Source organism: Theropithecus gelada, chromosome 1 (assembly GCF_003255815.1).
Source record: "Theropithecus gelada isolate Dixy chromosome 1, Tgel_1.0, whole genome shotgun sequence".
Lineage (NCBI taxonomy): Eukaryota > Metazoa > Chordata > Mammalia > Primates > Cercopithecidae > Theropithecus > Theropithecus gelada.
Genome location: NC_037668.1, coordinates 34,641,943 through 34,666,972, shown reverse-complemented (window position 1 = coordinate 34,666,972; position 25,030 = coordinate 34,641,943). Strand labels below are relative to the sequence as shown.

At 48.6% G+C, this 25,030-nt stretch overlaps 1 protein-coding gene across 4 annotated transcripts in view; it reads left to right on the top strand.

The window, feature by feature from the left end:
• The window catches only part of NPHP4 (nephrocystin 4), a 135,151-nt gene that overhangs the window by 27,382 nt on the left and 82,739 nt on the right, over positions 1–25,030 (top strand). For 3 of the 4 annotated variants that reach the window (XM_025361996.1, XM_025361978.1, XM_025361987.1), the window contains 4 exons: positions 4,490–4,645; positions 12,211–12,347; positions 16,664–16,845; positions 17,695–17,821. Coding sequence is in view for 2 of the 4 variants with exons in the window: in XM_025361978.1 (XP_025217763.1) it covers positions 4,490–4,645; positions 12,211–12,347; positions 16,664–16,845; positions 17,695–17,821 (602 nt within the window). In the remaining 2 variants the exon portion in view is untranslated. The remainder of the gene's footprint in view (positions 1–4,489; positions 4,646–12,210; positions 12,348–16,663; positions 16,846–17,694; positions 17,822–25,030) is intronic. The other variant, XM_025362005.1, reaches the window with a different exon arrangement.

Genomic DNA, 25,030 nt, shown 5'->3' with positions numbered 1-25,030 from the left:
GGTTCCTGAGACTGGAAACGAGAGTTTATTTCTCATACAGGGCTGCAGCCTGCAGGTGGCCTTTCTGATAGGCTGGGAAGTGTAGCCTCCAGCCAGAAGCCAGAAACAGACCCTTTGAGAGAGGGGCAGAGGGAAGAGGAATTTCTGCTGAGTGGGGGCTGAGTCTGTTTATTTTAATAAGCCCAGGAGGAGTCATGCGTGTTCATGAGAGAAGCATGCATGTGCACGGCTGAGTCCCATGCCGCTTCATGGGACACGTGTTCAAAACATGGCGGCACTAGCAGGATCCAAGGGAGAAGTTCTCGGCCCTCTGACGTCAAAAGGCGAAGCAGAGGACACGAAAGCCCTCCCTGCATGCCTTCCATGGACTATCCAGAAGAGAGGCAGCGGCAGGCGATCAGTGGACAGCAGCAGCGGTGGAGTCTCTAGAAGGGCTGGTTCCAGTCCTGAGGGAAGAAAGGCCAACGGTGGTTAGCATAGGCATGGGCATATGGAGGCCTGTCTGGTCCCCCTCCTGTCACTCCCGGAACTCAGTTTTCAAGGCTACTCTGGAGTCCTCTAGGCCAAGAGGAGGTCCCTTCAGTCCACTGGGGGCTTAGGATTTTATTTTTAGTTTGCCGAGAACAACCAGTCAGGAACTTCATTTCATTGCTAAAGATTGGCTTTTAGGTTATTTTTCAGTTGAATCTAATTATTCATATGCCAGGATTTTCTCTTTCAGAAGTGTCCTTAGAACAAAGTAGACAGCCACCACGTTCGCTCCACGTCCACAGTCCGCATGTCTGTGCGTCTGTGTGGAACTGTTGGCCCTGAGTAGAGGCTGTGAGGAAGAACCTGCTGCAGGGCCCTTCACTCATCCATGCAGCAGGCATTTCCCAAAATTAGCTGGTAATGGTGATACACTCACATGATTCAGAATCCAAAAGTATAAAAAAGTGCCGGGTGCAGTGGCTCACACTTGTAATCCCAACACTTTGAGAGGCTGAGGTAGGCAGATTGCTTGAAACCAGGAGTGAGACCACCCTGGGCAATATAGTGAGACCGCATCTCTACAAAAAATACAAAAATTAACTGGGTGTGGTGGTGCGCCCCTGTGGTCATAGCTACTTGGGAGGCTGAGGTGGGAGGATTGCTTGAGCCCAGGAGTTTGAGGCTGCAGTGAGCCATGATTGCACCACTGCACTCCAGCCTGGGTGACAGTGAGACCCTGTCCCCACCCCCCCAAAAAATACGTAAAATACATAAATATTATATATTTTATATATCATATATGTTTGTATATGTTATACATATATATAAAAAGTTCAGAGTGAGGTCTCCTTTCCCCATCCCCTCACCTGCTACCAGGTAACCTCTCTCTTTGGGTTCTTGTGGATCTGTCACTGGCAAACTGAGTTCTTTTCCCACTTTGTATTGGCTGCAAAAAAAGAATATCCAATTGGAAAAGGTAGTCAGGTTTTATTCACTGGGCAGAGGGTGGAGAAGGGAGCCCTCGCTTTAAAGGCACCTTCTCCCTGGACAGTGGGAGGCATGGAGACGAATGACTGGGTACGGGCCAGGAGGGTGAGACTCCAGGCACGCCGACGCACATCATAATGTGCTCTTCCAGGCGTGGCTTGTACAGAACACGCGGCGGTCTTCTCTTGGAGAGTGGACATTAGCATTATAATGATATGCTAATGGCCTAAAGGCAGCTGGGGCTCACCTGTTCTAGTTTGCAGCAGTTTCGTGGGGCTCTGTCTTTCTCTGGTATTTGGTCAGGGGTCAAGAAACTCTGGTGGCATCCTTGCCATCTGGTTCCTTTAAAGCAGCTGTACCCATAGATAAAGGGACTGAAGGAAAACAGTGAGAAAAAGGAACTTTTGCTGTTATTTCATCAGGGCTGCCCTGGTAACAGACCCTTCTGGGGTCTTTTTATGGACACAGAAGCTAATGCGAATGTCCAGTATTGTGTCTGATACTTGACCTCTTTTTACTGTTCCACACCTTGCTTTCTTCCCTTACAATTTGTCTAGAAGAATGTTTTCTATCAGTACACAGAAAGCACTCATTCTTTTTACAGCTCTGTGGTATTTCGTGGAATCGATGTTTCATGATTGATTGAATAGATCTCCTGCATACTGACCCTTAGGCAGTTCCGTAAGAAAAGGTGGGGCTAGGTGCGGTGGCTCACGCCTGTAATCCCAGCATTTTGGGAGGCTGAGGCAGGCGGATCACCTGAGGTCAGGAGTTTGAGACCAGCCTGGTCAACATGGCGAAACCCCGTCTCTACTAAAAACACAGAAATTAGCCGGGTGTGAGGGCGAGTGCCTGTAATCCCAGCAACTGGGGAGGCTGAGGCAGGAGAATCGCTTCAACTCAGGAGGCGGAGGTTGCAGTGAGCCGAGATCATGCCACTGCACTCTAGCCTGGGTGACAGCGAGATTCCATCTCAAAAAAAAAAAAAAAGAAAAAGAAAAGGTTGGAAACCCCGTTGCAGTGGGCATCCACCCTTCCCCTGAGCATATGCGTGAACTTGTAGGGCATACTCCTGAAGCGGGTGGCTGGGTCTGAGGTCTGAGCATTTGCAGTCTTCCCGTATTTCTCCTGTGTGTCCTCCTGGAGAGGTTGTGACTCCTGACCAGCCACCCAGGTCAAATGCCTTTAGCAGTATTTTAAATTTTAAAGTAAGCAGATTCCATGTTTGAAGTAGTTAGATACTAAAAAAATAGTTTTTCACTAATTTCTTTCTTTTCTTTTTCTTTTTTTTGAGATGGAGTCTCCCTCTGTCACCCAGGCTGGATTGCAGTGGTGTGATCTCGGCTCACTGCAACCTCTGCTTCCCAGGTTCAAGCGATTCTCCTGCCTCAGCCTCCCAAGTAGCTGGGATTACAGGCATGCGCCACCATGCGGGTAATTTTTGTATTTTTAGTAGAGACAGGGTCTCACCATGTTGGTCAGGCTGGTCTCTAACTCCTGACCTCAGGTGATCCACCTGTGCTGGAATTACAGGTGTGAGCCACTGTGGTGGACCTAGTTTTTCACTAATTTCTTTTTCTAATAATACACTAGTTCATATTTAGCTCTTTCTTTTTTTTTTGAGACGGAGTCTCGCTCTGTCGCCCAGGCTGGAGTGCAGTGGCCGGATCTCAGCTCACTGCAAGCTCCGCCTCTCGGGTTCACGCCACTCTCCTGCCTCAGCCTTCTGAGTAGCTGGGACTACAGGCGCCGCCACCTCGCCCGGCTAGTTTTTTTGTATTTTTTAGTAGAGACGGGGTTTCACTGGGTTAGCCAGGATGGTCTCGATCTCCTGACCTCGTGATCCGCCCGTCTCGGCCTCCCAAAGTGCTGGGATTACAGACTTGAGCCACCGCGCCCGGCCTGCTCTTTGTGAAATCAGAACATGAATGAGCTGAACTTGTGACTCTCAGTAGCTGTCCCTGGCCTGGCCACAGCCAGGACTTGAGCCGCCTGAGACCACGTGCATACCCTGTGCCTTGGGAAGTGGTGGACTTCCTGTCACTGGAGAAAATCAGGCCTGAGCAAGATTGGCCATTTGGTGGGAATGTGAAGAGGGCAGCCCAGGCCCAGTGTTTCGGGGTTGTGCCTCTCCCCACACCCTCATTTCTGGGGATGCTGTTCCTTCCACCGTCAGGGCCTGCCCCCACTGCGGTGCAGCCACACTCCTCCCGGGTGTCATTTCCCCGGGGGCTTTCCTTCATGCCCTTTTTCCTCCTCGCGTTTCCCCTCGTGCTTTACCCACATCTGTCCCGTGGTTTGGATCCAGTTCTCCCGTGCGTTGTGGGTATCTGCGTGTTTGGTCTTAGCTGTCACCCCAGGAAAGTGGCACCTCCCTGAGGACAGGGCTCCGTCTCTGATGCTGCTGGCCTCCCTCCAGTGCTGCCCTGCTCCTTTTGGGGCTTGGTGGATACCAGTGCCGACACGCGCAGGCAGGCAGGCAGGCCTCGGGCCAGGGTGTCCTCCAGGCCCCTCTGATGGCAGGGACCAGCGAGACCTGGGGAAACCACACAGCCCGTGCCTGTGCTCTCAGGAGACTGAGGGAAGTAGTGGGTGGGAGAGATTTTATGCTGGATTACAAACTGCACCTCCAGGCCAGGCGTAGTGTCTCATGCCTGTAATCCCAGCACTTTGGGAGGCCAAAGTGGGAGGATCACTTGAGCCCAGGAGTTTGAGGCTCCAGGGAGCTATGATTACACCCCTGCTCTCCAGCTTGGGCAAACAGAGTGAGACCCTGTCTCTAAAAGCAAAAACAAAAACAACAACAAAAAAAGAAAAATCAAAAAAATGTGTGGATTGTAACTTTCCCAGAGAAGGTTATTGAAGACCAATGCCTTTCACTCTGAGCTGAACAGAGCACTACTATGCTTTCCCTAGAAAAGTCCCTTTCCTGTTTGTAGCATTTCTAACATTCTCTGTTTATTGGCTGGTTTGACTGGAAGTGCCTTTGCTTTCAGCTATCAATTGATCACATTGGTGTTTTCTTCCCCAGAAAACAAACACATGACCCTCATTGAGAACTGCAGCCTGCAGTACACGCTGAAGCCACACCCGGCCCTAGAGCCTGCGTTCCACCTTCTTCCTGAGAACCTTCTGGTGTCTGGTCTGCAGCAGATCCCTGGCCTGCTTCCAGCTCATGGAGAATCCGGTAAGGGCGTCTTTGATTCTCTCCACTTGGTGAGTTGAGTCTGTCCTAGTTCACAGTGAAACCTTGAAGGCACTGGGCTCTTCCGGAGGCAGCGTGGGCCGAGTGCCCCTCTGCAGCTCAGCAGCACGGCCTGGTGGGGGATTGTTGGGGGTGGCGGAGGAGGATGGAATGGCAGTCTAGTTTCCGTTTCCCTCCTACATAGTGTCTCACATCCTTCGAGTCATTTCTGGCTTCTTTCATCGGGACAATGCTTTCATAAGAGACAGAGTTCAAGTCTGTGTGACCATAGCCAGGAAGACCGCTGTGACTGGATCTCACTCATATGGCATCACATCAGTGACCTGATGGTGATGATGACTTTTAAATTAAGGTAAAATAAGGATAACGTATTTTACCTTAGCCCTTTGACCATCTTAGCCCTTTTAAAATGGCCAGTTCAGTGGCAATAAGTACATTCACATTGTAGTGTGGCCACCGCACCATCCATCCCCAGGCTTTTTCCTCTTTCCTGGCTGAAGCTCCTTCCCATTCAACACGGACTCCCCATTCCCTACTCCCCCAACCCCTGGCAGCCACCCTTCCGCTTTCTGTCTTCATGATTTTAGTGACTCTAGGGACCTCATAGGACTGGGATTGTGTCCGGAATTGGTTCCTTCTGGTGGGTTCTTGGTCTCGCTGACTTCAGGAGTGAAGCTGCAGACCTTCACAGGGAGTGTTACAGCTCTTAAAGGTGGCGCGTCCAGGGTTATTCGTTCCTCATGGTGGGTTGGTGGTCTCGCTGGCTTCAGGAGTGAAACTGCAGACCTTCGCGTTGAGTGTTACAGCTCATAAAGGTAGTGTAAACCCAAAGAGTGAGCAGCAGCAAGATTTATTGTGAAGAGCGAAAGAACAAAGCTTCCACAGCGTGGAAGGGGACCTGAACAGCCTGCCACTGCTGGCTCGGTTGGCCTGCTTTTATTCCCTTATTTGGCCCCATTCACATCCTGCTGATTGGTCCATTTTACAGAGTGCTGATTAGTCCGTTTTACAGAGTGCTGATTGGTCCATTTTACAGACTGCTGATTGGTCTGTTTTACAGCGTGCTGATTGGTGCATTTACAATCCTTTAGCTAGAGACAGAGAGCTGATTGGTGCATTTACAATCCTTTAGCTAGACACAAAAGTTCTCCAAGTCCCCACCCGATTAGCTAGACACAGAGCACTGATTGCTGTGTTTACAAACCTTTAGCTAGACACAGAGTGCTGATTGGTGTGTTTACAATCCTTTAGCTAGACAGAAAAGTTCTCCAAGTCCCCACCCGACCCAGAAGCCCAGCCAGTTTCACCTCTCAGGATCATGCAGTCCTTGTCCTTCAGTGGCTGGCATTCTTTAGGAAGAGAGGGGAGTTGCTCTGTTAGTTCATCCTAAGAGTGAAATGTCTTCAAGGTTCTGAGCGGAATGCTTTCAAGGTTCATCCATGTTACAGCATGTGTCCCAGTTTCCTTCTTTTTCATCTTAAGGCTGAATGGTATTCCGGTCTATGGATGGACCATGTTCTGCTGATTGTTTCAGCACTTAACACTTGAGTTGCTTCCACCTCCTGGCTGCTGTGAACATGGGTGTGCAGGGAGGGAGGGAGGTGGACTGACCGACCCCACCAGGTGAGGGCCGCACGCGCCCTTTGGAGAGAAAGGACAGGTATCTCAGCAACACCTGCCACACCCCTGCCACCCCTGCGCCCGCTCCCAGAGTTGTTTCAGGAGAGAAACATAATTTGCCCAGCCTTTCTGTTGGGTTTGGGGTGCCAGTGCCGTGTGGGCCCTGAGAGTACTTTCTTTTTATTTACTTCTTAAACTTTTAAAATTATTTTTATAATGACAGCCAGATTCTTCTCTAATTCTTTTTTTTGAGACAGGGTCTGGCTCTGTTGTTCAAGCTGGAGTGCAGTGGCACAATCTTGGCTCACTGCAAACTCTGCCTCCCATGCCCAAGTCATTCTCCCACCTCAGCCTCCTGAGTAGTAAGGACTATAGGCGTGCACCACCATGCCTGGCTTTTTTTTTTTTTTTTTTTTTTTGAGACAGTCTTGCTCTGTTGCCCAGGCAGGAGTGCAGTGGCACAATCTCAGCTCACTACAGCCTCCGCCTTCCGGGTTCAAGCGATCCTCCTCTCTCAGCCTCCCAAGTAGCTGGGATTACATGTGTTAGCCACCATGGCCGGCTAATTTTTGTATTTTTAGTAGAGATGGGGTTTTACCACGTTGGCCAGGCTGGTCTTGAACTCCTGACCTTAGGTGATCCACCCACCTCAGCCTCCCAAAGTGCTGGGATTATAGGCATGAGGCATGGCGCCTGGCCTCCAGCTAATTTTTGTATGTTTTGTAGAGACAGGGCTTCTCCATGTTGCCCAGGCTGGTCTCGAACTCCTGAGCTCAAACATCAAGGAATCCACCCACCTCGGCCCCCCAAAGTGCTGGGATTACAGACATGTGCCTCTGTGCCTGGTCTTGAGGCTGGTTTCTGACGGCTGTTCCTGGCCAGTGCCAACATAGCTTGTCTGTTGTGTGCCCCTTTTATACAATGCTAAATACCATTTTAAAACCACGAAGTTCATGTGTATTCAATACATTTAGTGAAAACTGAAAGTCTTCCCTTCTAGTCTAACTCCGTGGAGAAAACCACTGTTCATAACTTGGTGCATACTTTTTATGTATTCACTAATTCGTTCATTTATTCATTGATTTATTTAACAAATATTTATTGAGTAGACACTGTGAAGCAGGCCCTGGGCTGGGTGCTGAGGATGTTCCTTTGCACTCTTAGGAGATAGGTCATCAATCTGTCTTGAGTGGATTTTGGTAGTGGCAGACCTCAAATCTAACCACAGTCACCAAAGGCGATAGAAGGTGTTTTAGAATAAACCTGGACTAGCTCAAAGTCATTTTCATTCCTACTTAAATCATTCCTAAATTTAGTTTTCATTCTACTGCCACTATTAGAGTGTTCTTATTTTTTGAGGTGCATTCTGGTGAATTAAATATCCTTAGCAGAAGAGCTATGTCCCTGGGAGGCTGTGGTCTGTGGGAGCCTGTTAGGGCCTAGGGGAATCTCGGGGGCTCTCCAATGGATGTCAGTGGGAAGGGGGTTCTTGCTTGTGAAGCATTTGCTGGCAACCCCTATTTTCTCTGTAGTGTGCTTGTGGGGGTCCCAGAATAAAATGGATGGTTGTAGAGTGGGGTGTGTTTTTCCATAGGGTCAATGCTGTTATTGGGAATTCCATTCCTAGCCAGAGACTTGGCAGCAGATAAATTAACGGTAGGCCAAGCTACAGAGCGTGAAGGGCAGAACACCTCCGCTGCTGTGGGGGTCACTTCTGCCGTGGTGTGGTTCGTGTCTGTCTTGGTTGCTGCTGTTGGTTGGTTAGTTGAATGAGTGAGTGAAAGAATGAATGCTTTCAGATAGTGAAAGGATGCTTGTTGGGTTGTGCTGGAGGCTGACAGACCTGTGGCGGGTGTGTGTTCCACGTCTAGCCACGATGGGAGCTCGGGGCAGGTTTCCCAGCCTCTCCAATTCTTCGCTTTTGTTTTTCCTTTATAAAATGGGCACAATAATAGGGCCTGCTCATAAAGATGTATTTGGGGAGAAAATGAGGTGGATTGGTAAAGCACTAGCGTCTTCATCATGAAAGTTGTGTCTTAAATTCAGCCCAGATCCGAGCCTCCTACAGTAGAGCGTCCTGGGAGGTCTGATCTGTTTGCCCTTTGCTAGCCCTTCAGATGTGCGAAGGCAGCATTCAGCACCAGGCCCAGCTGTGTTTTTGTCCAGGCCTGGCATCTTGAAGGTCACAGAGTAACTTGGTGGCTGAGCCAGGCTTGGGCTTACGTGCTTTACTCCAGAGCCCATGATGCTTGCAAGACATGGCCTGCCAAGCCAGCTGAATGAGGATACCCAGGCTTGTCTGGCTTCCCTGGGCCCTCCAGGATCTAGAAAGTTCTACTCACTGCAGATATAGCTTCTCAGTCTGGCTGTCCTGGCAGGAACCCATCTTTCCTCCCCTAATGACTTCCCGTACATGGGACTTGCATCTTCAGCTCTCTATGCAGACCAGAGTCACAAGTATTGGAATGGCCGTTGGGCCTGGGGGTGCGTGTGCACCTTGGTCATGGGGTGGCCACACAGAACCTGCTTCCTTCCCAGCCTGAACCACTTCCAGGAGCACCAACTTCTGCCCCCTCCCAGATGCCAAGTGACCCTGATCCCTCCACTGAGTTGCCGCCTCTTGAGATGGGGCACCCATGGCACACAAGTGATCCTTCCTAAAGGAAGTTGGTCTGGTAAATGGCCTTTGTCCTCTGTTATTTTAGTTTATGTCATCCCCCCACCCCAGCTTTTTGAAACGTTCTATTAAAATTTTTCTTGGCGCACTGTAATTGTATATATTTGTGGGGAACAGTTTGATGTTTCAGTACACGTATGTGTTGTAGAGTGATCAAATGAGAGTACTAGCGTGATTGTGATCTCCCACACTCATCGTTTCTGTGTGGTCAGGACGTTCAGAAGCTGCTCTTCTAGCTGCTCTTCTAGCTCTTTTGTATTTTACGGTAACTTACTGGTAACCATCATTACCCTGCTGTGCAAGAACAGCAGAATTTAGATTATAACTTGTACCATGACCCCTTGACAACCTCTCCCTCCCCTCCTCAGTCTCTGGTAACCACTGTTCTGTGCTCTGCTTCTATGGTACCAACTCTTTTTTTTGAGCTCCCACATATGAGTGAGATCATGTGGCATTTGTCTTTCTGTGCTTGGCTTATTCCACTTAACCTTGATGTCTGCTAGGTCCATCCGTGTTGTGTTGTCGCAAGCTACAGGACTTCATTCTTTTTCGTGGCTGTGTAAGTACTCCATTGTGTAGATACACTACTTTTCTTTCTGCATTCATCCATTGATGAACACTTAGGTTGATTCTGTGTCTCCACTCTTGTGAATGGTGCTGCAATAAACATGGGAGTGGCGATATCTCTTTGACATACTGATTTCATTTCCTTTGGATATTATATACTCAGTAGTAGGGTTGCTGGATTATATGGGAATTCTATTTTCAACTTTTTGAGGAACCTCTGTCTAGTTTTCCATAGTGGCTGTTCTAATTGACAGTCCCACCCACAGTGTATAGGCGTTCCCTTTTCTCCACATCCTCACCAACACTTATTTTATCTTTTTGATGGTGGCCATTCTCACTGCAGTGAAGTGGTATCTCATTGTGGTTTTAATTTTCATTTCCCTGATGACTAGTGAGGCTGAGCATTGTTTCATGTGCCTGCAGGCTATTTGAATGTCTTCTTTTGAGAATGTCTATTAAGGCCCTTTGTCCATTTTAAAACGAAGCTACTAGTTTTTTTTTTTTTGTATGTGTGCTGTTGAGTTGCTTAAATTCCTTATGTATTCTGGATATTAACCCCTTGTTAGATACATAGTTTACAAATATTTTCTCCCATTGTGCAGGTTATCTCTTCACTTGGTTAATTGTTTCCTTTGTTGTGTAAGACCTTTTTATTTTGATATAATCCATTGGTTTCTTTTTGCTTTTGTTGCCTGTGCTTTTACAGTTTTATTAAAAAAAAAAATCCTTACACAGCCCAATGTTACTTTAAAAATCCTTACTCAGCCCAGTGTTATGAAGCACTTCTTCCGTTTTCTTCTAGTATTTTCATAGTTTCAGGTTTTACATTTAAGTCTTCAATCTATTTTGAGTTGGCTTTTACAAATGGTGAGAGGTAGGGCATCTCATCTCATTCTTCTGCATGTGGGTGTCCAGTTTGTCCAGCACCATTTATTGAAGAGACTGTCTTTTCCCCAATGTGTGTTCTTTAAAAGTCAGTTGGCTGTAGGTGCATGAATTTGTTTCTGGAATCTATTCTGTTCCATTGGACAAACCTAATGTGAGTTTGTGATGGGGACAATATAGAAAACTATAAAGAAAATAATCTACAATTACTGCCTGCAGATACACATGTATACATGTAAGTGTACATACTTTTAGATACCCTTGCTATCAAATGGAATAATATAGTTTTATATGTTACTATTCTTTTCACTTACATTATGATTATTTCTCAGTTTATTAAATAATCTTTGACAGTGTGATTTTTTGTTCTTATTCAGCATGAGTGAATAATAGTTTAATGAACATTCGCCTATTGAACATTTGGTTTCGATTTTTCTCTATCATAGTAAAGTTTCAGTGAATATTCTTGCACATAAATCCTTGCTTCTGTGTTTGATTATTTTCTCTGAATAGGTTCAAATAGTAGAATTACTGGGGCAGAAAGTGATATTTTAAAGCTTTTGACGTACTGGAAGGCAAAGGCGATACTGACCCATAACCTTCTGCAGGATAGGAGAGTGTTCTGTTGACAGCAGTTTCATCAGCATTGAGTGTTACCTTGGTGTTTTCTTTTTTTTTTTTCAACTTTGGAATTAGCTTTTAAAAATCTACATATCTACATAAGTAAAAGATCATTAAATATAGGAAGAGATGGAACTAGGACCAGAAGAAGATGACAGTGGTGGGGAAAGAAGGGGCAGAGTCCACGAGTGTGTGTAGATTGGGAAGCTGTTGGCTCCTTCCTCCTCCTGGGTGAGCCTTTGCTCTAGAGCCAGTGGAGAAGGCTTCCCAGGCAGCCCTGGGTCCTTCTCTCTCTCAGCCAAGGTTTTTCATGGGCCTGCTCTGCACCGGACCCTGAGCTGGGTCCTTGGGGCCACTGTCCCCTGGATGGGACCCTTTTCTTGTGGTGCTGTTCAGGCTGTATTTTGCTGGTTGCCTTGACAGGCTCATGCCTCCTCAGTGTTTGCAGATGGTTCAAGGTAACGCAGTAAAGTAAGCAGCGGTGTGGCTGGCCGCGTTCCTGCTGGAGAGAGAGGAAGGAAGCCATGCAGGGTAGCAGGCTGCAGGGCTGCACATGTCACTTTGGCTTCTCCAATCTGTGTTCTTTGAGTTGTCGAATTATAAAAACTGTTCCTGGGCCGGGTGCGGTGGCTCACACCTGTAATCTCAGCGCTTTGGGAGGCCGAGGTGGGCGGATCACAAGGTCAGGAATTCGAGACCAGTCTGGCCAATATGGTGAAACCCTGTCTCTACTAAAAATACAAAAATTAGCTGGGCATGGTGGTAGGTGTCTGTAGTCCCAGCTACTCAGGAGGCTGAGGCAGAAGAATGGCTTGAACCTGGGAGGCGGAGGTTGCAGTGAGCCAAGATTGCGCCACTGCACTCCAGCCTGGGCGACAGAGCAAGAGTCCGTCTCAAAAACACACACACACACACACACACACACACACACAAACAAAACCAAAACACAAAAAACTGTTCCTGGAGGAGGTTTGGGGTAGAATTTGGACTGCCAATGAAATCTGCATTTGCTTAATTGTTGTGGGGGCTTGGCTTGGGCCTTGTGCTCTGTCTGGGGGTCCTGAGCACCCTTCCTTGCTGCAGGCCCCGGCTGAGGCTGGGGTGGGTGGGGACCCTTGGTGGCTGCCAGTGGGTTTTATTCCCAGGGATGATCCTTTTCGCACCCTCGCTGTTTCAGGCGATGCTCTCCGAAAGCCTCGCCTCCAGAAGCCCATCACGGGGCACTTGGACGACTTATTCTTCACCCTGTACCCCTCCCTCGAGAAGTTTGAGGAAGAGCTGCTGGAGCTCCACGTCCAGGACCACTTCCAGGAGGTGTGGAGTCAGAAGCATAATGGGGGGCAGGGTAGGGCCAGGCAGGGGTGGGGCCTGGGTAGGGCAGGGAGGAGGTGGGGCAGGGCAGGGGTGGGTAGGGCAGGGGGGAACCCACATCTGATGTTGCTGAGGAGGGCCTTGTGGCCATAAAGTGACGTGGTTCTGTCTTTTCCCCACTTTTTGGAGCTGAATTGGACCTTTAGGGACCCCTTTCTTCCACAGCCAAGGCCCCCACAGAGCCTCCAGTCGTTGTTTTAACTTGAACAGTGACGAAGGTGCAGTTGACCTGAGGTGTTAATTAACATTAATTCTGGTAGATCATTAAATAGTCCTCATTTAAAGTAAACTAAGTCACCAGATGGGCATAGAGAAACCCATAGAACCCTTCCCATGTTCAGAGGATGTCGGCGGGGACGTGGGGTTCATTTCCAGAGGTGGCTGGAAGCCTTCAGTCATCTCACCCACCTTGGGCCCCTGGGAAGGCACCTCCAGCCTCACCGTCCCCTCAGCCTGCCCGTGTCACACGTCATTGTGTTCTGGTCTCTGAGCACCTGTTCACACTCCCTGCTGTTCCTGTCTGTTGCTTTTCAGTGATGGGTTTGTCCAGGTGCCCTGGCACGGTGTCTGGAGGGGTTGCCCGTCTGTTAGGCAGAGGCTGTCGAGCCTGTTTGCCTGTGGCCCCCGGGAGGGATGTCTGCGTCTTGCAGGTGTGTGGAGCTCAGCCTGCCTAGTGCGCAGCATCCACTGGGGTTTCCTCTCCGGAGCCGTCCCAGCGATGCCCTGGCTTGCAAACTGTAAAACACCAGGGCCAGGGAGGTTGTTTCTAGAGCTCCCGTCACCTCTGACAGCAAAAATTCTCTTGGATTTTCTGTGTAGAAGCTTGTTTGTATGCCAGACAAGACTTGGAAAAGCCTTTGCAGGTTTGGGGATTGCTTATGTTTTCTAGGCGATAATCTGTCCTTGGTCTGGAAAAATTGGACCTGATGAACTGTCACAAATACCGCCCTGACTCTTCTGTCTCCAGCAGCAGAGGGAGCAGGCATGTGGGACGGAGATTGCCTGGTTCTGCTAGGGCCCTGGGCTCAGCCCACTTGCCCGCACCTTCGCTGATGGTCACCAGATGGAGTGGGGAGAAGAGGGGTCAGCCCTGGCTGCTCTCAGCTCTGGAAGGAGGGGCCCTTAGACCTGGGTTGTGGGCAAACCACTCCTTGTTCCCCCTCCTAGAATGAGAGAGAGTCTTCACTTTCGACTTCAGAAATGAAGAGAAAGAAACTTTAATTGCAGAGAACCACGAGACTGGTGGGGTAACATCTTGCTATTGCATCGAGTCCTCTTCATGTCGCACCCCTTTCATGATGAGTCCCACAGCAGTGCGCAGAATGCGATTGCGTGACTGCGCGACGTGAGGAAGGACAGCAGGGGGAGGCCTCGGGCCCGGCACCCACAGAGGCACCCTCAGAGCCTCTCTGGTCTCATCCTGGCTGCACCTTCCTCCCCGCCCATTCCCTAGGGCGTTTGTGCTAATCATGTCTTGGCTTTCTGTTCTGGTTTTACTGCCTGTTGAGGCATCTCTAAACACTAGAGGCTTGCGTGCTTTTGACCTATCTTTAAATGAAGTCGTACTTTTTTCTTCTGTATTGTTTTGCTGCTTTTGCTCAAGACTGTGCTCCTGTGAGAGGCTGTCTGCAGTGGCTGTGGCTCCATTTGCTCACTTTCTTTGCTGGATGGTCGTCCATGTGAGGGCAGCAGGATTTATGAATCCATTCTACCACTGATGGACTTTTGGGCTATTTTAAGGTTGAGGCTGAGTATTCTTCCATGTATATCCTGACTTCTGGTAGAATCTCGAGCAGGAAGTAAAAGGGACTTTTTTGGAAAATCCTCATGGGCCTGCAATGAGCTGGCTGGTCTGCTGGGGTCTGCTGGTCTAGGATGACCTTGGTTGGGGTGGGGTGGCTCCCTGTGGCCTCTCCTGTGGCAGCCAGTCTGGGCTTGCTCTCATGGAGGCAGATGTTTAAGAGAGGAGTTGGAAATGCATAGACATTTTCAAACTTCTGTTTGGATTAAATGTGTTACTCTCCCAGTGGCCAAAGCAGGTCACTGGCCAAGTCCAGAGTCAGAGAGGTAGGGGACTCCAGGTTCCAGGACAAAGGATGTGGCTTTAAAGATCCCTTACCTGGAGCTGTGAATGAGTCCTTTACCATGAGGGTTTGGTGGAATTCCCAGGATTTTGCCAACTCAGCCGTAGCTCCTAGGGGTGGAGGCAGAGATGGGCACGATGCTTGCCTTCCTCCCTTTGACCTTCAAGGCTTGGGTCCTGCCTTGGCGCCAGCTCCTGAAGGCCGGTGCATTCTGTTGTGCCAGTGTCCTTAACTGGTGGTATATTTTGCTCCTTAGGTACTGGGGGAAGGAAATTCTCTGAGGAAGTGTCCCTGTCATGTTCACCTAAAAGTCCCAGAGAACATTTTTTTTCACTTAGTAGTCAAAGAGGTCTTTTAAAAACATAAATTCATCACTTCTCGGCCTTTTGGGTAAGATTAAGTATAAAAACATAAATTCAGCCATTTTTCTTGTGTTGAAAACCTGCTGCTGGCTTCTCATTGCGCTTGGACTGACACCTGGGCTCCTGACCCTCTGGGGGGCATGTGGTGTGGTCTCTGCGGGTTTCCCCTGCCTCACTGCGTGCTGCCTCCTGGGCATGGATTGGTCTTTGCGGGTTTCCCTATTTCACTGTGTGCTACTTCCTGGGCCTGTTTTGGAGTCCTGGACTCAGGCCTGCCCCCGCCTGGGTGACCTCGGACTCACGTTTGTCCCTGCATGGGTCCTGGAGCATGTAGCAGACTTTCCTGAATGTTCTTCCTGCACATCTCTGCATGTTTCCCCTCAGGCTTCAGGTCTGGACGGGGTCCCCTGACTGCCCTGCAGGGGTGCTGTTCCCCGCCCTTGCCACCGTGTCTCCAGCCATCACCCCGCGTTCCTCCCGGGCGCTCAGCCCTTCCTGGAAGCAGCTGGCCTTCTTCTCTGTTATTGTTGGTCTCTTGCTGTGAGTGTTTGTTTACCAGGACAGGGACTTTGTTTTGTTTACCATGACACGTGATGTGCATGAACGGGGTTTGGCACATAGTAGGGCTGTAATATTTAGTTGTGAGAATGAATGATTCAGGTGCTCATCCTAGTAGTCTATTAAGTTAGCAAGTTATTGTGTGTGTGTGTGCGCGTGCGTGTGTGTGTGTGTGAATGAGCTGGACTTGCTTGCTCCCTACCCATTCTTGAAAATGCAGTTCCACATAATATGGTCTTATGTACACACAAAGCAGAGAATAGGATTGAAACAGCAACATCAGTTTCCTTGGTGTAGTTCCTGCTGTTTTCTCGCTTTTCAGGGCAGATTGTGTGAGGGTAGAGATGTTTTAGGATTATCATTGTTGAATTTTATACAGTCCCATTAAAATCACTTTATTATGTATTTTTACTGTCTTTGTATTTTTGTTCCAGTCCAACTGGCAGATACTCAGTTATCTGCATAGTTTTATTTTCATTATCCAAAGGCTGAATTTAGGTCTGTTCCACTTGATTAATGGACAGTAAAGAAAACTTGAAAATTCGGGGATCATTTTGCAAAGATCACATAATTTAATAAACACTAATAGCTGGGGGAATGTCCTTGTTCATTTGTTAGAGTGCCTGTACATTTCTGTTAAAATGAAACACTTTAATATCGAGTGACCACTTTGGGGCAGATTCTGTTTTTATTGGTTTATGACTTAGTGCCTAAGCATGTTTCCCTTTGTACACCAACCAAGAGTCAGGTCTCTTGGTAGAGTTGAAATGTGATGAGTTCTGCCTCTGAGCACCTTTCCATCATCGTCCAGGGAATTGGGCCCCAGGGAAGTGGGCTCCGGGGAAGCAGCCTCTGGGAAAGGGGACTCTGGGGAAGTGGGCTACGGGACCTTGGAGGAGTCTTGAAGGAGCCAAATACGAGTTTGCTGCATCTTGAGAATGGTCAGCTCAACCTTGGAAAGCTAGTGTCAGGGTTTGGGGATCGAGGCATCTGAGGGTGTGCATTGTGCTGAGAGGATCATGCTGTGTCGGAAATGCCAAAACTCCCTGGGCAGTGCCCCAAGGCCAGTGGCTGGGATTGGGTGCTGTATCTGTCATTTGCTTGCACTCATCTTGACTAGGCATCATCTGATCTGCAGTTATCTGCAGCTTCTGCTCCAGTTTCTTCTCTCTGCTCGCCTCCCCCAGGGACTTCTGGCGAGCTCCCTCTTCCCGTCTGTGCCGGGGCTCATTCCTTCTGCCTGTGCCTCTTCCAGGGATGTGGCCCACTGGACGGTGGTGGCCTGGAGATCCTGGAACGGCGCCTGCGTGTGGGCGTGCACAACGGTCTGGGCTTCGTGCAGAGGCCGCAGGTCGTTGTACTGGTGCCTGAGATGGATGTGGCCTTGACGCGCTCAGCCAGCTTCAGCAGGAAAGTGGTCTCCTCTTCCAAGACCAGGTATTGTCCCCTGGGTCCCCAGGGATGGGTGGGGATGTACAAGGGATCACGATGAAATTTGTGCATGTCAGGTGTGGACTCACCCACGGGGGAGTTCTTCCTTATGTTTCTTTCCTCTTGCTAAGTTGTGCCCATTAGGAACCAACCTTGGAGTTGGAAGTTCGGAAAAAGCCCCCGCTTTTTTTTCCGTTTGTGCTCTGACAGTTTGGGGGTTAGCATTATGAATGCTTCCAGCTGCGGCTGCTGAGGGTCTGAGGAGGCCTTGCATGCTGCCTTCTAGGTGTGCCCTGTGATTAGTTTCTCATAGGACGGAGAATCAGGGGGCAGCAAGACCTGCTGCTCTGTTTAATCCAGTGCTTCCCAAATCAGGTGTCGCAGACATCACTGCAGGGCGTCATGCCTTTCCTCTCTTACGGTGCCAGGCAGAGGCCAGGTGTCCTCTGCCGTAGGCCAGCCTTGAAGAAGGAGCCTCCATCCTCTATGGCATTTCCTGGTAACTTGGCCATATCAGGCCGTATCAAGCTTTGGTAATTTGGAAAGGCGTTGAAAGAGCAGTGAGAAGCCGAGGCGGGAGGATTGCTTGAGCTCAGGAGTTTGAGACCAGTCATGGTAGCATAGTGAGACCCTCATCTCTTAAAAAAAAAAAAAAAAAAAAAAAGCAATGGTTTGGGGGAATTTCCAGATCATTTGGGAAGAGCATGCAGTGTTACATGGTAGACTTGCTGTGGCAGCAGCACCCCTGTGTCCCCCAGGGTGTCCCCTTGGCTGTTGCTGACAGTGGTCGATGTGGATGCAGGAAAGATGGGAGCCTGAGCTCTAATGCGCCCCCGGTTTGTGTTTCTGACCCAGCTCTGGGAGTCAAGCTCTGGTTTTGAGAAGCCGCCTCCGCCTCCCGGAGATGGTCGGCCACCCTGCGTTTGCGGTCGTCTTCCAGCTGGAGTACGTGTTCAGCAGCCCTGCAGGAGTGGACGGCAATGTAAGAACAGCCTTTTGCACTCAGGTTCCTCTGGCGATGAACTCTGTGCTGAGGATAAATGTAGTGGGCATGAATGCTTTTTCCATTAAAAAGAGGCATGATTATTATAAATAATAAGTGAAAATCACTTTACTGACATTTACCAGCTAATTGTAAGAAATGTTACGAAGGATACAGACGAGATGGAGAGGGCAAAGAATGTGGGAAGGGGTTGGAGCTCCCACGCCCTGCTGGGCTCTGCCCTCTGGGCACCTCCGTGGGTTCAGCTGTCCAGAGCTCTCTGAAGCCAGTCCTTTTGGGTTTTGATGGACACTTCATTCCGTAGACATGATTGATTAAACACTGGCCATTGATGATCAATGTAACCTTCAGTCACTCTCCTCCCCCTGCCTTGGTCTTGCTATGAGCAGCCCCATCCTGAAGCCACCGAGGGGCTACCAGCCACGGTCACCTCATTAGCACACAAAAGATAGCACTTCGGAGACTCCAGGGGTTTCAGGAGTTGTGTACCAGGAAACTGGACGAAGACCAAATAGATGGTTCACAAATGACAGGTGCATTCTGCTGGCTGGGAGTAACGCATATAAGTCAGTAAGCTTCATGTATCATAATCGTGTGAATTCATGATGATTGAATCGGTAATTATTTTGAAAAATGAGGCCATTTTTAGTGTATTTTTATATGACAGTAGTGTGGTAAAGCTTCAATTTGCACACGTGAGAGATGGTTTCTCATAGGGAACTTTATATATACCTATCGAACACTAAGAGTAAGAATTTATAGGTCCAGTTGAAAGAAAGAAAATATGTGGACATCATTTATATTAATGTAGATTCTTTGAAAAACCCAAATCCTGCTGTTCTTAAGATTTAGTTTTCTGTTTGAAAAAGCCAGTACTGTAGTTCCGCCTTTTTCACAGGGTGTTTGTTCCAAGAGCCCGGTGGGTGCCTGAAACCTCTATAGTACTGACCCCTACACGGTACATACTAGGTTTTGTCCTGCATATACATACCTGTGATACAGTTTATAAATTAGGTACAGTAAGATATTTAACAACAATAACAATAGAATAGAACAATTATAATACACAGTAATAAAAGTGAATGTAGTCTCTGTCTCTTTCTCTACCTCTCAACTGCAGTGGGCGGTTGGTGTCTACAGTGTGGATACGGAGGACAGAGGGATGATTCATGCCCTGAGTGGGACACTGCTCAGAGTGGCATGCAACTTAGGACTTAGGGATTGTTTTCTTCTGGAGTTTTCTATTTAATATTTTCAGACCAAGGTTGACTGAGGGTCACTGAAACTGCAGATCAGGGGTACTTCTGTATAATTTTATTTTATTTTTTTAAACGGAGTCTTGCTGTGTCGCCCAGGCATTCTCGGCTCACTGCAAGCTCCGCCTCCGGGGTTCACGCCATTCTCCTGCCTCAGCCTCCCGAGTAGCTGGGACTACAGGCACTCGCCACCACGCCTGGCTAATTTTTTGTATTTTTTAGTAGAGACGGGGTTTCACCGTGTTAGCCAGGATGGTCTCCATCTCCTGACCTCATGATTCACCCGCCTTGGCCTCCCAAAGTACTGGGATTACAGGTGTGAGCCACCGTGCCCGGCCCTTCTGTATCATTTTAACAAGTAAATTAGAAACTAAAAAACGGCTGACAAGACATCGTCCATGGCGATGCGGCCTGCCATTGCGACTGGGCAGCTCTTTCGGGAACAGCCTGTGAAGGAGCATGAGGTGCTGAGGACGGTCTTGGGGTGTGCCTCAGGCGGGAGAGCAGGGCGTCGGGGTATAGCTGCCATTTGATGTTTCTAATCTCTTCTGGCAGCGGTGAGCTGACCTTGCCAGTGTCCACTCCTCCGGTCCCTATGATTCCGAGTCCTAATTAGGTGCAGAAATCCAGAGGTGCCAAGTGTTCTGTGGCCTGACGCAGTCACAGTCATTTAATGAAACTGTTCCAGTTCTGCTTTTCTTTACTTATGACCAGAAATTTCAGCTAAAATGCAGCTGTTTGTGAATACCTTTGGGTGGGAGGGGCCTCTGGGGTGGGTGTGGCTCATGGAGAGGGATGGGGCTGCCCAGGCTGGGGAGTGGACGGAGGAGAAATGGCCTGAGCCTGATGGCTGGTGTGTGGTGCCTAGGGGCTGTGAGGGGAGGTGGGGAGGAGCAGGGGGCCTGGCGCGTCACCCGCAGTGTCTTCTAGAGAATATTAATTGTAATTTACTTGTGATTATGACATCTGTATGCCAAAACCAAGATGTCTTAGTGACACTTTATTCCTTTTTAACCCTCATCTGAAATTCCTGACAACAGATGGTTTCGATGGTGGCCGCTGCACGGGCATCTGGGGTGCGGGTGAGGTTGTGAAATCACTCCTTCCCCTCCCCACCCCTCCCCACTCCCCTCCCCAATTCCCTCCTCTCCTCCCTTCCCCTCCCCTCCCCTCCTCTCCCCTCCCATCCTGTCACCTCCCCTCCCTTTCGCTTCCCAAGACAGAGTCTCACTCTCTCGCCCCCCAGTGGCGCACTCTCGGCTCACTGCAACCTCTGCCTCCCGGGTTTAAGCGATTCTCCTGCCTCAGTTTCCTGAGTAGCTGGGATTACAGGCACGTGCCACCATGCCTGGCTAATTTTTGTATTTTTAGTAGAGATGGGGTTTTCCCATGTTGGCCAGGCAGGTCTCGGACTCCTGACGTCAAGTGATCTGCCCTCCTTGGCCTCCCAAAGTGCTGGGATTCCAGGCATGAGCCACCGCACCTGGCCAGTCGTCAGTACTTTCTGATGTGGATTGTGACTGGGAATACTGGATTCCATTTTACTGTCATCAAGCGCACTTTCCTGGGTGAAATCTGGAATGGAAACATTGCAGTGTGTGAAATGACCTTCCATACAAATTGCTTGCTGTACAGAACCACTGAAAGTGGGTTAAGCATCCAGCGGATGAAACTGGAATTGAGCAGGACATGAGAGGAGAAAGGCACAATGGCGGGGCCGTCTGTGTGATGGTGGCCATGGTAGAGGAACCCAGTGTGCCCCTCCGAAGGCCCAGGGCGGGCCATGGCAAGGCCCTCCCACCTCAGCCACCCCGTCTGCAGCAGCGTCTCCTGGAGCAGCCTTCTTCAGCTGGGTGGGGATTTTTTCAGTGTGGTCATGCATACCGGCTGCAGCGTCCTCCTCCTTGTCTTTGGTGAGGACCCTGCGCGGTGGAAGCTGCAAGCACAGCTGAGAACAGGCTGGCTGGTACGATGAGCCCCACGGAGCTTCCCCAGCTGCCAGCTTCCTGGACAACAATCTGCTTCTTCTGTATACTCTCCCACAGCCCGTTCTGAATTATTCTGAAACAAATTCCAGGCATCATTTTATTCCATCTGTAAACCTTTTGGCATGCACATTTCGTTTTTTTAAAAAACTTTTTTATTATGGGAAATTTCAAAGCTAACAGTGGAGAAGCATGTGGTGCGCTCCCTACACCCACCTCCAACCCCCGATTTACCGCTCATGTCTCATCTCTTTCTCCCGTCCCGTTCCACCCGGGCTGTTGGAGAGCACATCCTAGACATCGCATCCTTTCATCTACAGATGGCTCGCCATGTCTCTCTAAAAGACAGGGCTCTGGAGTGTCACTGTGAGCACCATCATCACACCTAACCTTGACTGCGTTTCTCAGTATCATCAAACGTCCAGTCAGCCTGGGTGTACATATTTTAAGTATTTTACTTCATCAGAAACGGACAAACCCCAGTAGTGCGCTTTTCCCTGGAAAGTGACTTGTGACAGACGTCTTCCTGCATGAGCCAGGCGGCCTGTCTGTTGTTCCCTGGCAGTGGCTTCCTCATGATGCCTTTAACTGGAGGATCTGCTCTCCCTGTGGCCCTGCTGCCTTCATCACACACTCCTAATGCTGGGAGAACCAAAATGCACCAGGCTTTTGGCAGTTTCTTCACTTGGCCTCATGCGTCAGATCAGGAGGCAAAAGCCATGGTGTCCGGGGGCCCTTTGTGGAAGGATTCATCTGTAAATGGTACACACGGACAAGAAGGAGGAGGCCACCTGGGCTGATGAGAACATGGGACAAATACTGTGTTCAAGACACACCCAGGCACCAGAGTCTGCATGCATTCTTTTGGTCCTCAGTATTTTGTGGTCAGTGGAAACAAACTAGGAACAAAAGTTTCGTGAAGACACACTCATTGATTTTAATCTGCTATTAAATTTTTGCATTTTTTTTTTTTTTTTTTTTTTTTTGAGACGGAGTCTCGCTCTGTCGCCCAGGCTGGAGTGCAGTGGCCGGATCTCAGCTCACTGCAAGCTCCGCCTCCCGGGTTCACGCCATTCTCCGGCCTCAGCCTCCCGAGTAGCTGGGACTACAGGCGCCCGCCACCTCGCCCGGCTAGTTTTTTGTATTTCTTAATAGAGACGGGGTTTCACCCTGTTAGCCAGGATGGTCTCGATCTCCTGACCTCGTGATCCGCCCGTCTCGGCCTCCCAAAGTGCTGGGATTACAGGCTTGAGCCACCGCGCCCGGCCAAATTTTTGCATTTTTTAGTAACCAAAGTATCTAGAACCTTTTCCCTGTAATTTATGTTTGGGTTAGCTGTGAAGAAGCTAAAGAACTATCAAAGAAGTAGTCCCTCCTGTCCAGACCACTTTCTTCGCAGGATCCTGGGGACAGTGCAACCTCATTTGACTGCCACAGCACTACCTCTTTGGAAATGCTGTGTGCATGCAAGTGTGGGCTCCGGAAATGTTTGCTGACTGAATGAGTGATGGAGCAAACTCCCTATAACATGAGCATGAAATGCAACAGGGGCAAACCTGCAAAAATCACCAGATCCAGTGTCTTGGCTGTGTTTCATGTCTGAATAAGCGGGCATCCTCCTGGGCCTCTGGGGGTGAATACAGTCCTTTTCTGTGGGTCACATGACAAAATAACCCTCTCCCCAAATCTCTAAGGGGTGAAGATCTGACTGATTTATTGTTTATGTTTTAACTCGTATTCTTGGAACAAAATCAATGGCCCGTGTTCCAGGTTCCAGGTCTGTTGAACTGATCCATGCGTGTCCTTGATGGCCTTTCCTCCAGTACTGTGTCCAGTTCAGGATTCTGTCTTGTGTCTGGTTTCTGTGTTTCTTTGACCTTCTTAAGTCTGGAACAGTTCCTCAGCTTTTTTTTTTTTTTTTTTTGGTCATTTATGATTTTATTTTTAATACTTTGGTCTCCCTTCTTTTTTTTTTTTTTTTTTGAGACGGAGTCTCGCTCTGTCCCCCAGTCTGGAGTGCAGTGGCGTGACCTCGGCTCACTGCAAGCTCCGCCTCCTGGGTTCATGTGATTCTCCTGCCTCAGCCTCCCTAGTAGCTGGAAACCCAGTCTCTACTAAAAATATAAAACCTTAGCCGGGTGTGGTGGTAGGCGCCTGCCACCACGCCCGGCTAAGGTTTTGTATTTTTAGTAGAGACTGGGTTTCACTGTGTTAGCCAGGATAGTCTCGATATCCTGACCTTGTGATCCGCCCGCCTTGGCCTCCCAAAGTGCTGGGATTACAGGCATGAGCCACCGTGCATGGCCTAGTTTCCCTTTAAAAAAATTTTAACGCGAACGTTCCTTGGGTTCATCTGATGCTTCCTCATAGTTGGAGTCAGGTTGTGCCTTCCCAGCAGTGGTCCATGTGAGCGAGGGGCTGTCCTTGGGTCCCACATCCAGAAGCGCATATGTCCTTCCTGGGCAAGGTTGGTTGTGGTGATCTTTGGTGATATCTCCACTGTAGAGTTCCCTTTTTTCCTCCTTGCAGCTAATAAGTGATCTGTGGGGAGTCTCTGAGACTACGTGTGTATCTGCTGCTCATCCGATTGTCTCCCTTGGGTTGGTGTCATCTATGCTTCCTGCAGGAGGAGGAGCCCCAGCCCAGGCTTCCCACAGGCCTGCAGCTGGCACGGCACCTCCCGTCCACAGGGCCCCTCCTCTCCCCACTGGTGGGTAGATGGTTGACTCGTCCATCAAGCGCACATGGGTGTGGACTCAGGGATCCCTGTTTTTAAAGTCACTGCTCCTCATTATTTTGGTACTCAGATTGTCCCAGATTTGGCCAGATGGAGTCCTTGAGGCTGGCCCCTGTGTCCTGTGGCATCCTCCGTCCTGTTTGGTGTTTGAGTACTTTCTGGCTTCACAAGATGCTTCAGGTTCATCCTCATCTCTAACTTATTTTGCCCATTTTTCTATAGAGTTTTTGTGTTTTTCATCACATGTTAAAAGTTCTTTGTATATTAAGGATATTTGCTCTTTTTCTGTGATAAATAGTGCAGATATTTTCTCCTCATTTTGTCATTTGTCTTTTTATTTTTTTCTGGCTGTGTAAGCATTAAAACATCTTCTAATGTACTCAGATATGTAAGTTCTTTCTTTTATTGTATCTGGATTTTGAGTCAGAGGGAAAAAGCCTTTCTTTGTTCCCCAGTCATAGAGGAATTCACCCGTGTTTTCTCCTTGTGCAATGTTTCTCCTACCCTTTTTTTTTTTTTTTTTTGTGGTATGAGGGATGGATCTGATTTTATCTTTTCCCAGTGGCCATCTGGTCCTACTACCACTTTCTTAGAAGTCCCCCTTTGCCATAGTGACTTAATGTGCTGTCTTTATCACATACTCTGTCTCTATGGATAGTGCATCTGTTTCTGGACTTTTACTCTATTTCATGGACTGCCCTGTCTGTTAATGTACCATGGCCATACCATTTTAATTTTGGGGGCTCTGTTGTGTGTTTTAGCATTTGTAAGGCAAGTTCAGCCTTATGGTTCTTCTTTCCCTTGCTTTTCTAGCTTTTCTTGCATGTTTATTTTTCTGGATGAACTTTTGTATCAAGAGGTCTAGCTCCAAAAAATGCTGGTTGGCATTTTAAGAATTGGGAGTGCAGTAAATTTATGATTGAATTTAGAGAGTATTTTACAACTCAAGGATATTTAGTTGCCCTAAGCAAGACTAGGGTGTCTTTGCATTTGTTCAAGTCTATTTTTGTGTCTTTCAGCAATGATTTCAAAAATATTTTGAAGTTTCAAAATGTAGATTTTTAACAATTCTTATGAAACTTTTTCGTAAGTATTTAATTTTTTGTGCTGCTGTTGTAAATGGGATGTTTTTCTTTCATTATATTGTCTAAATTAGCACTGTGTTTTTATTTTGTTTTTGTGGACAGTCATTATTATTTAAACAATTTTA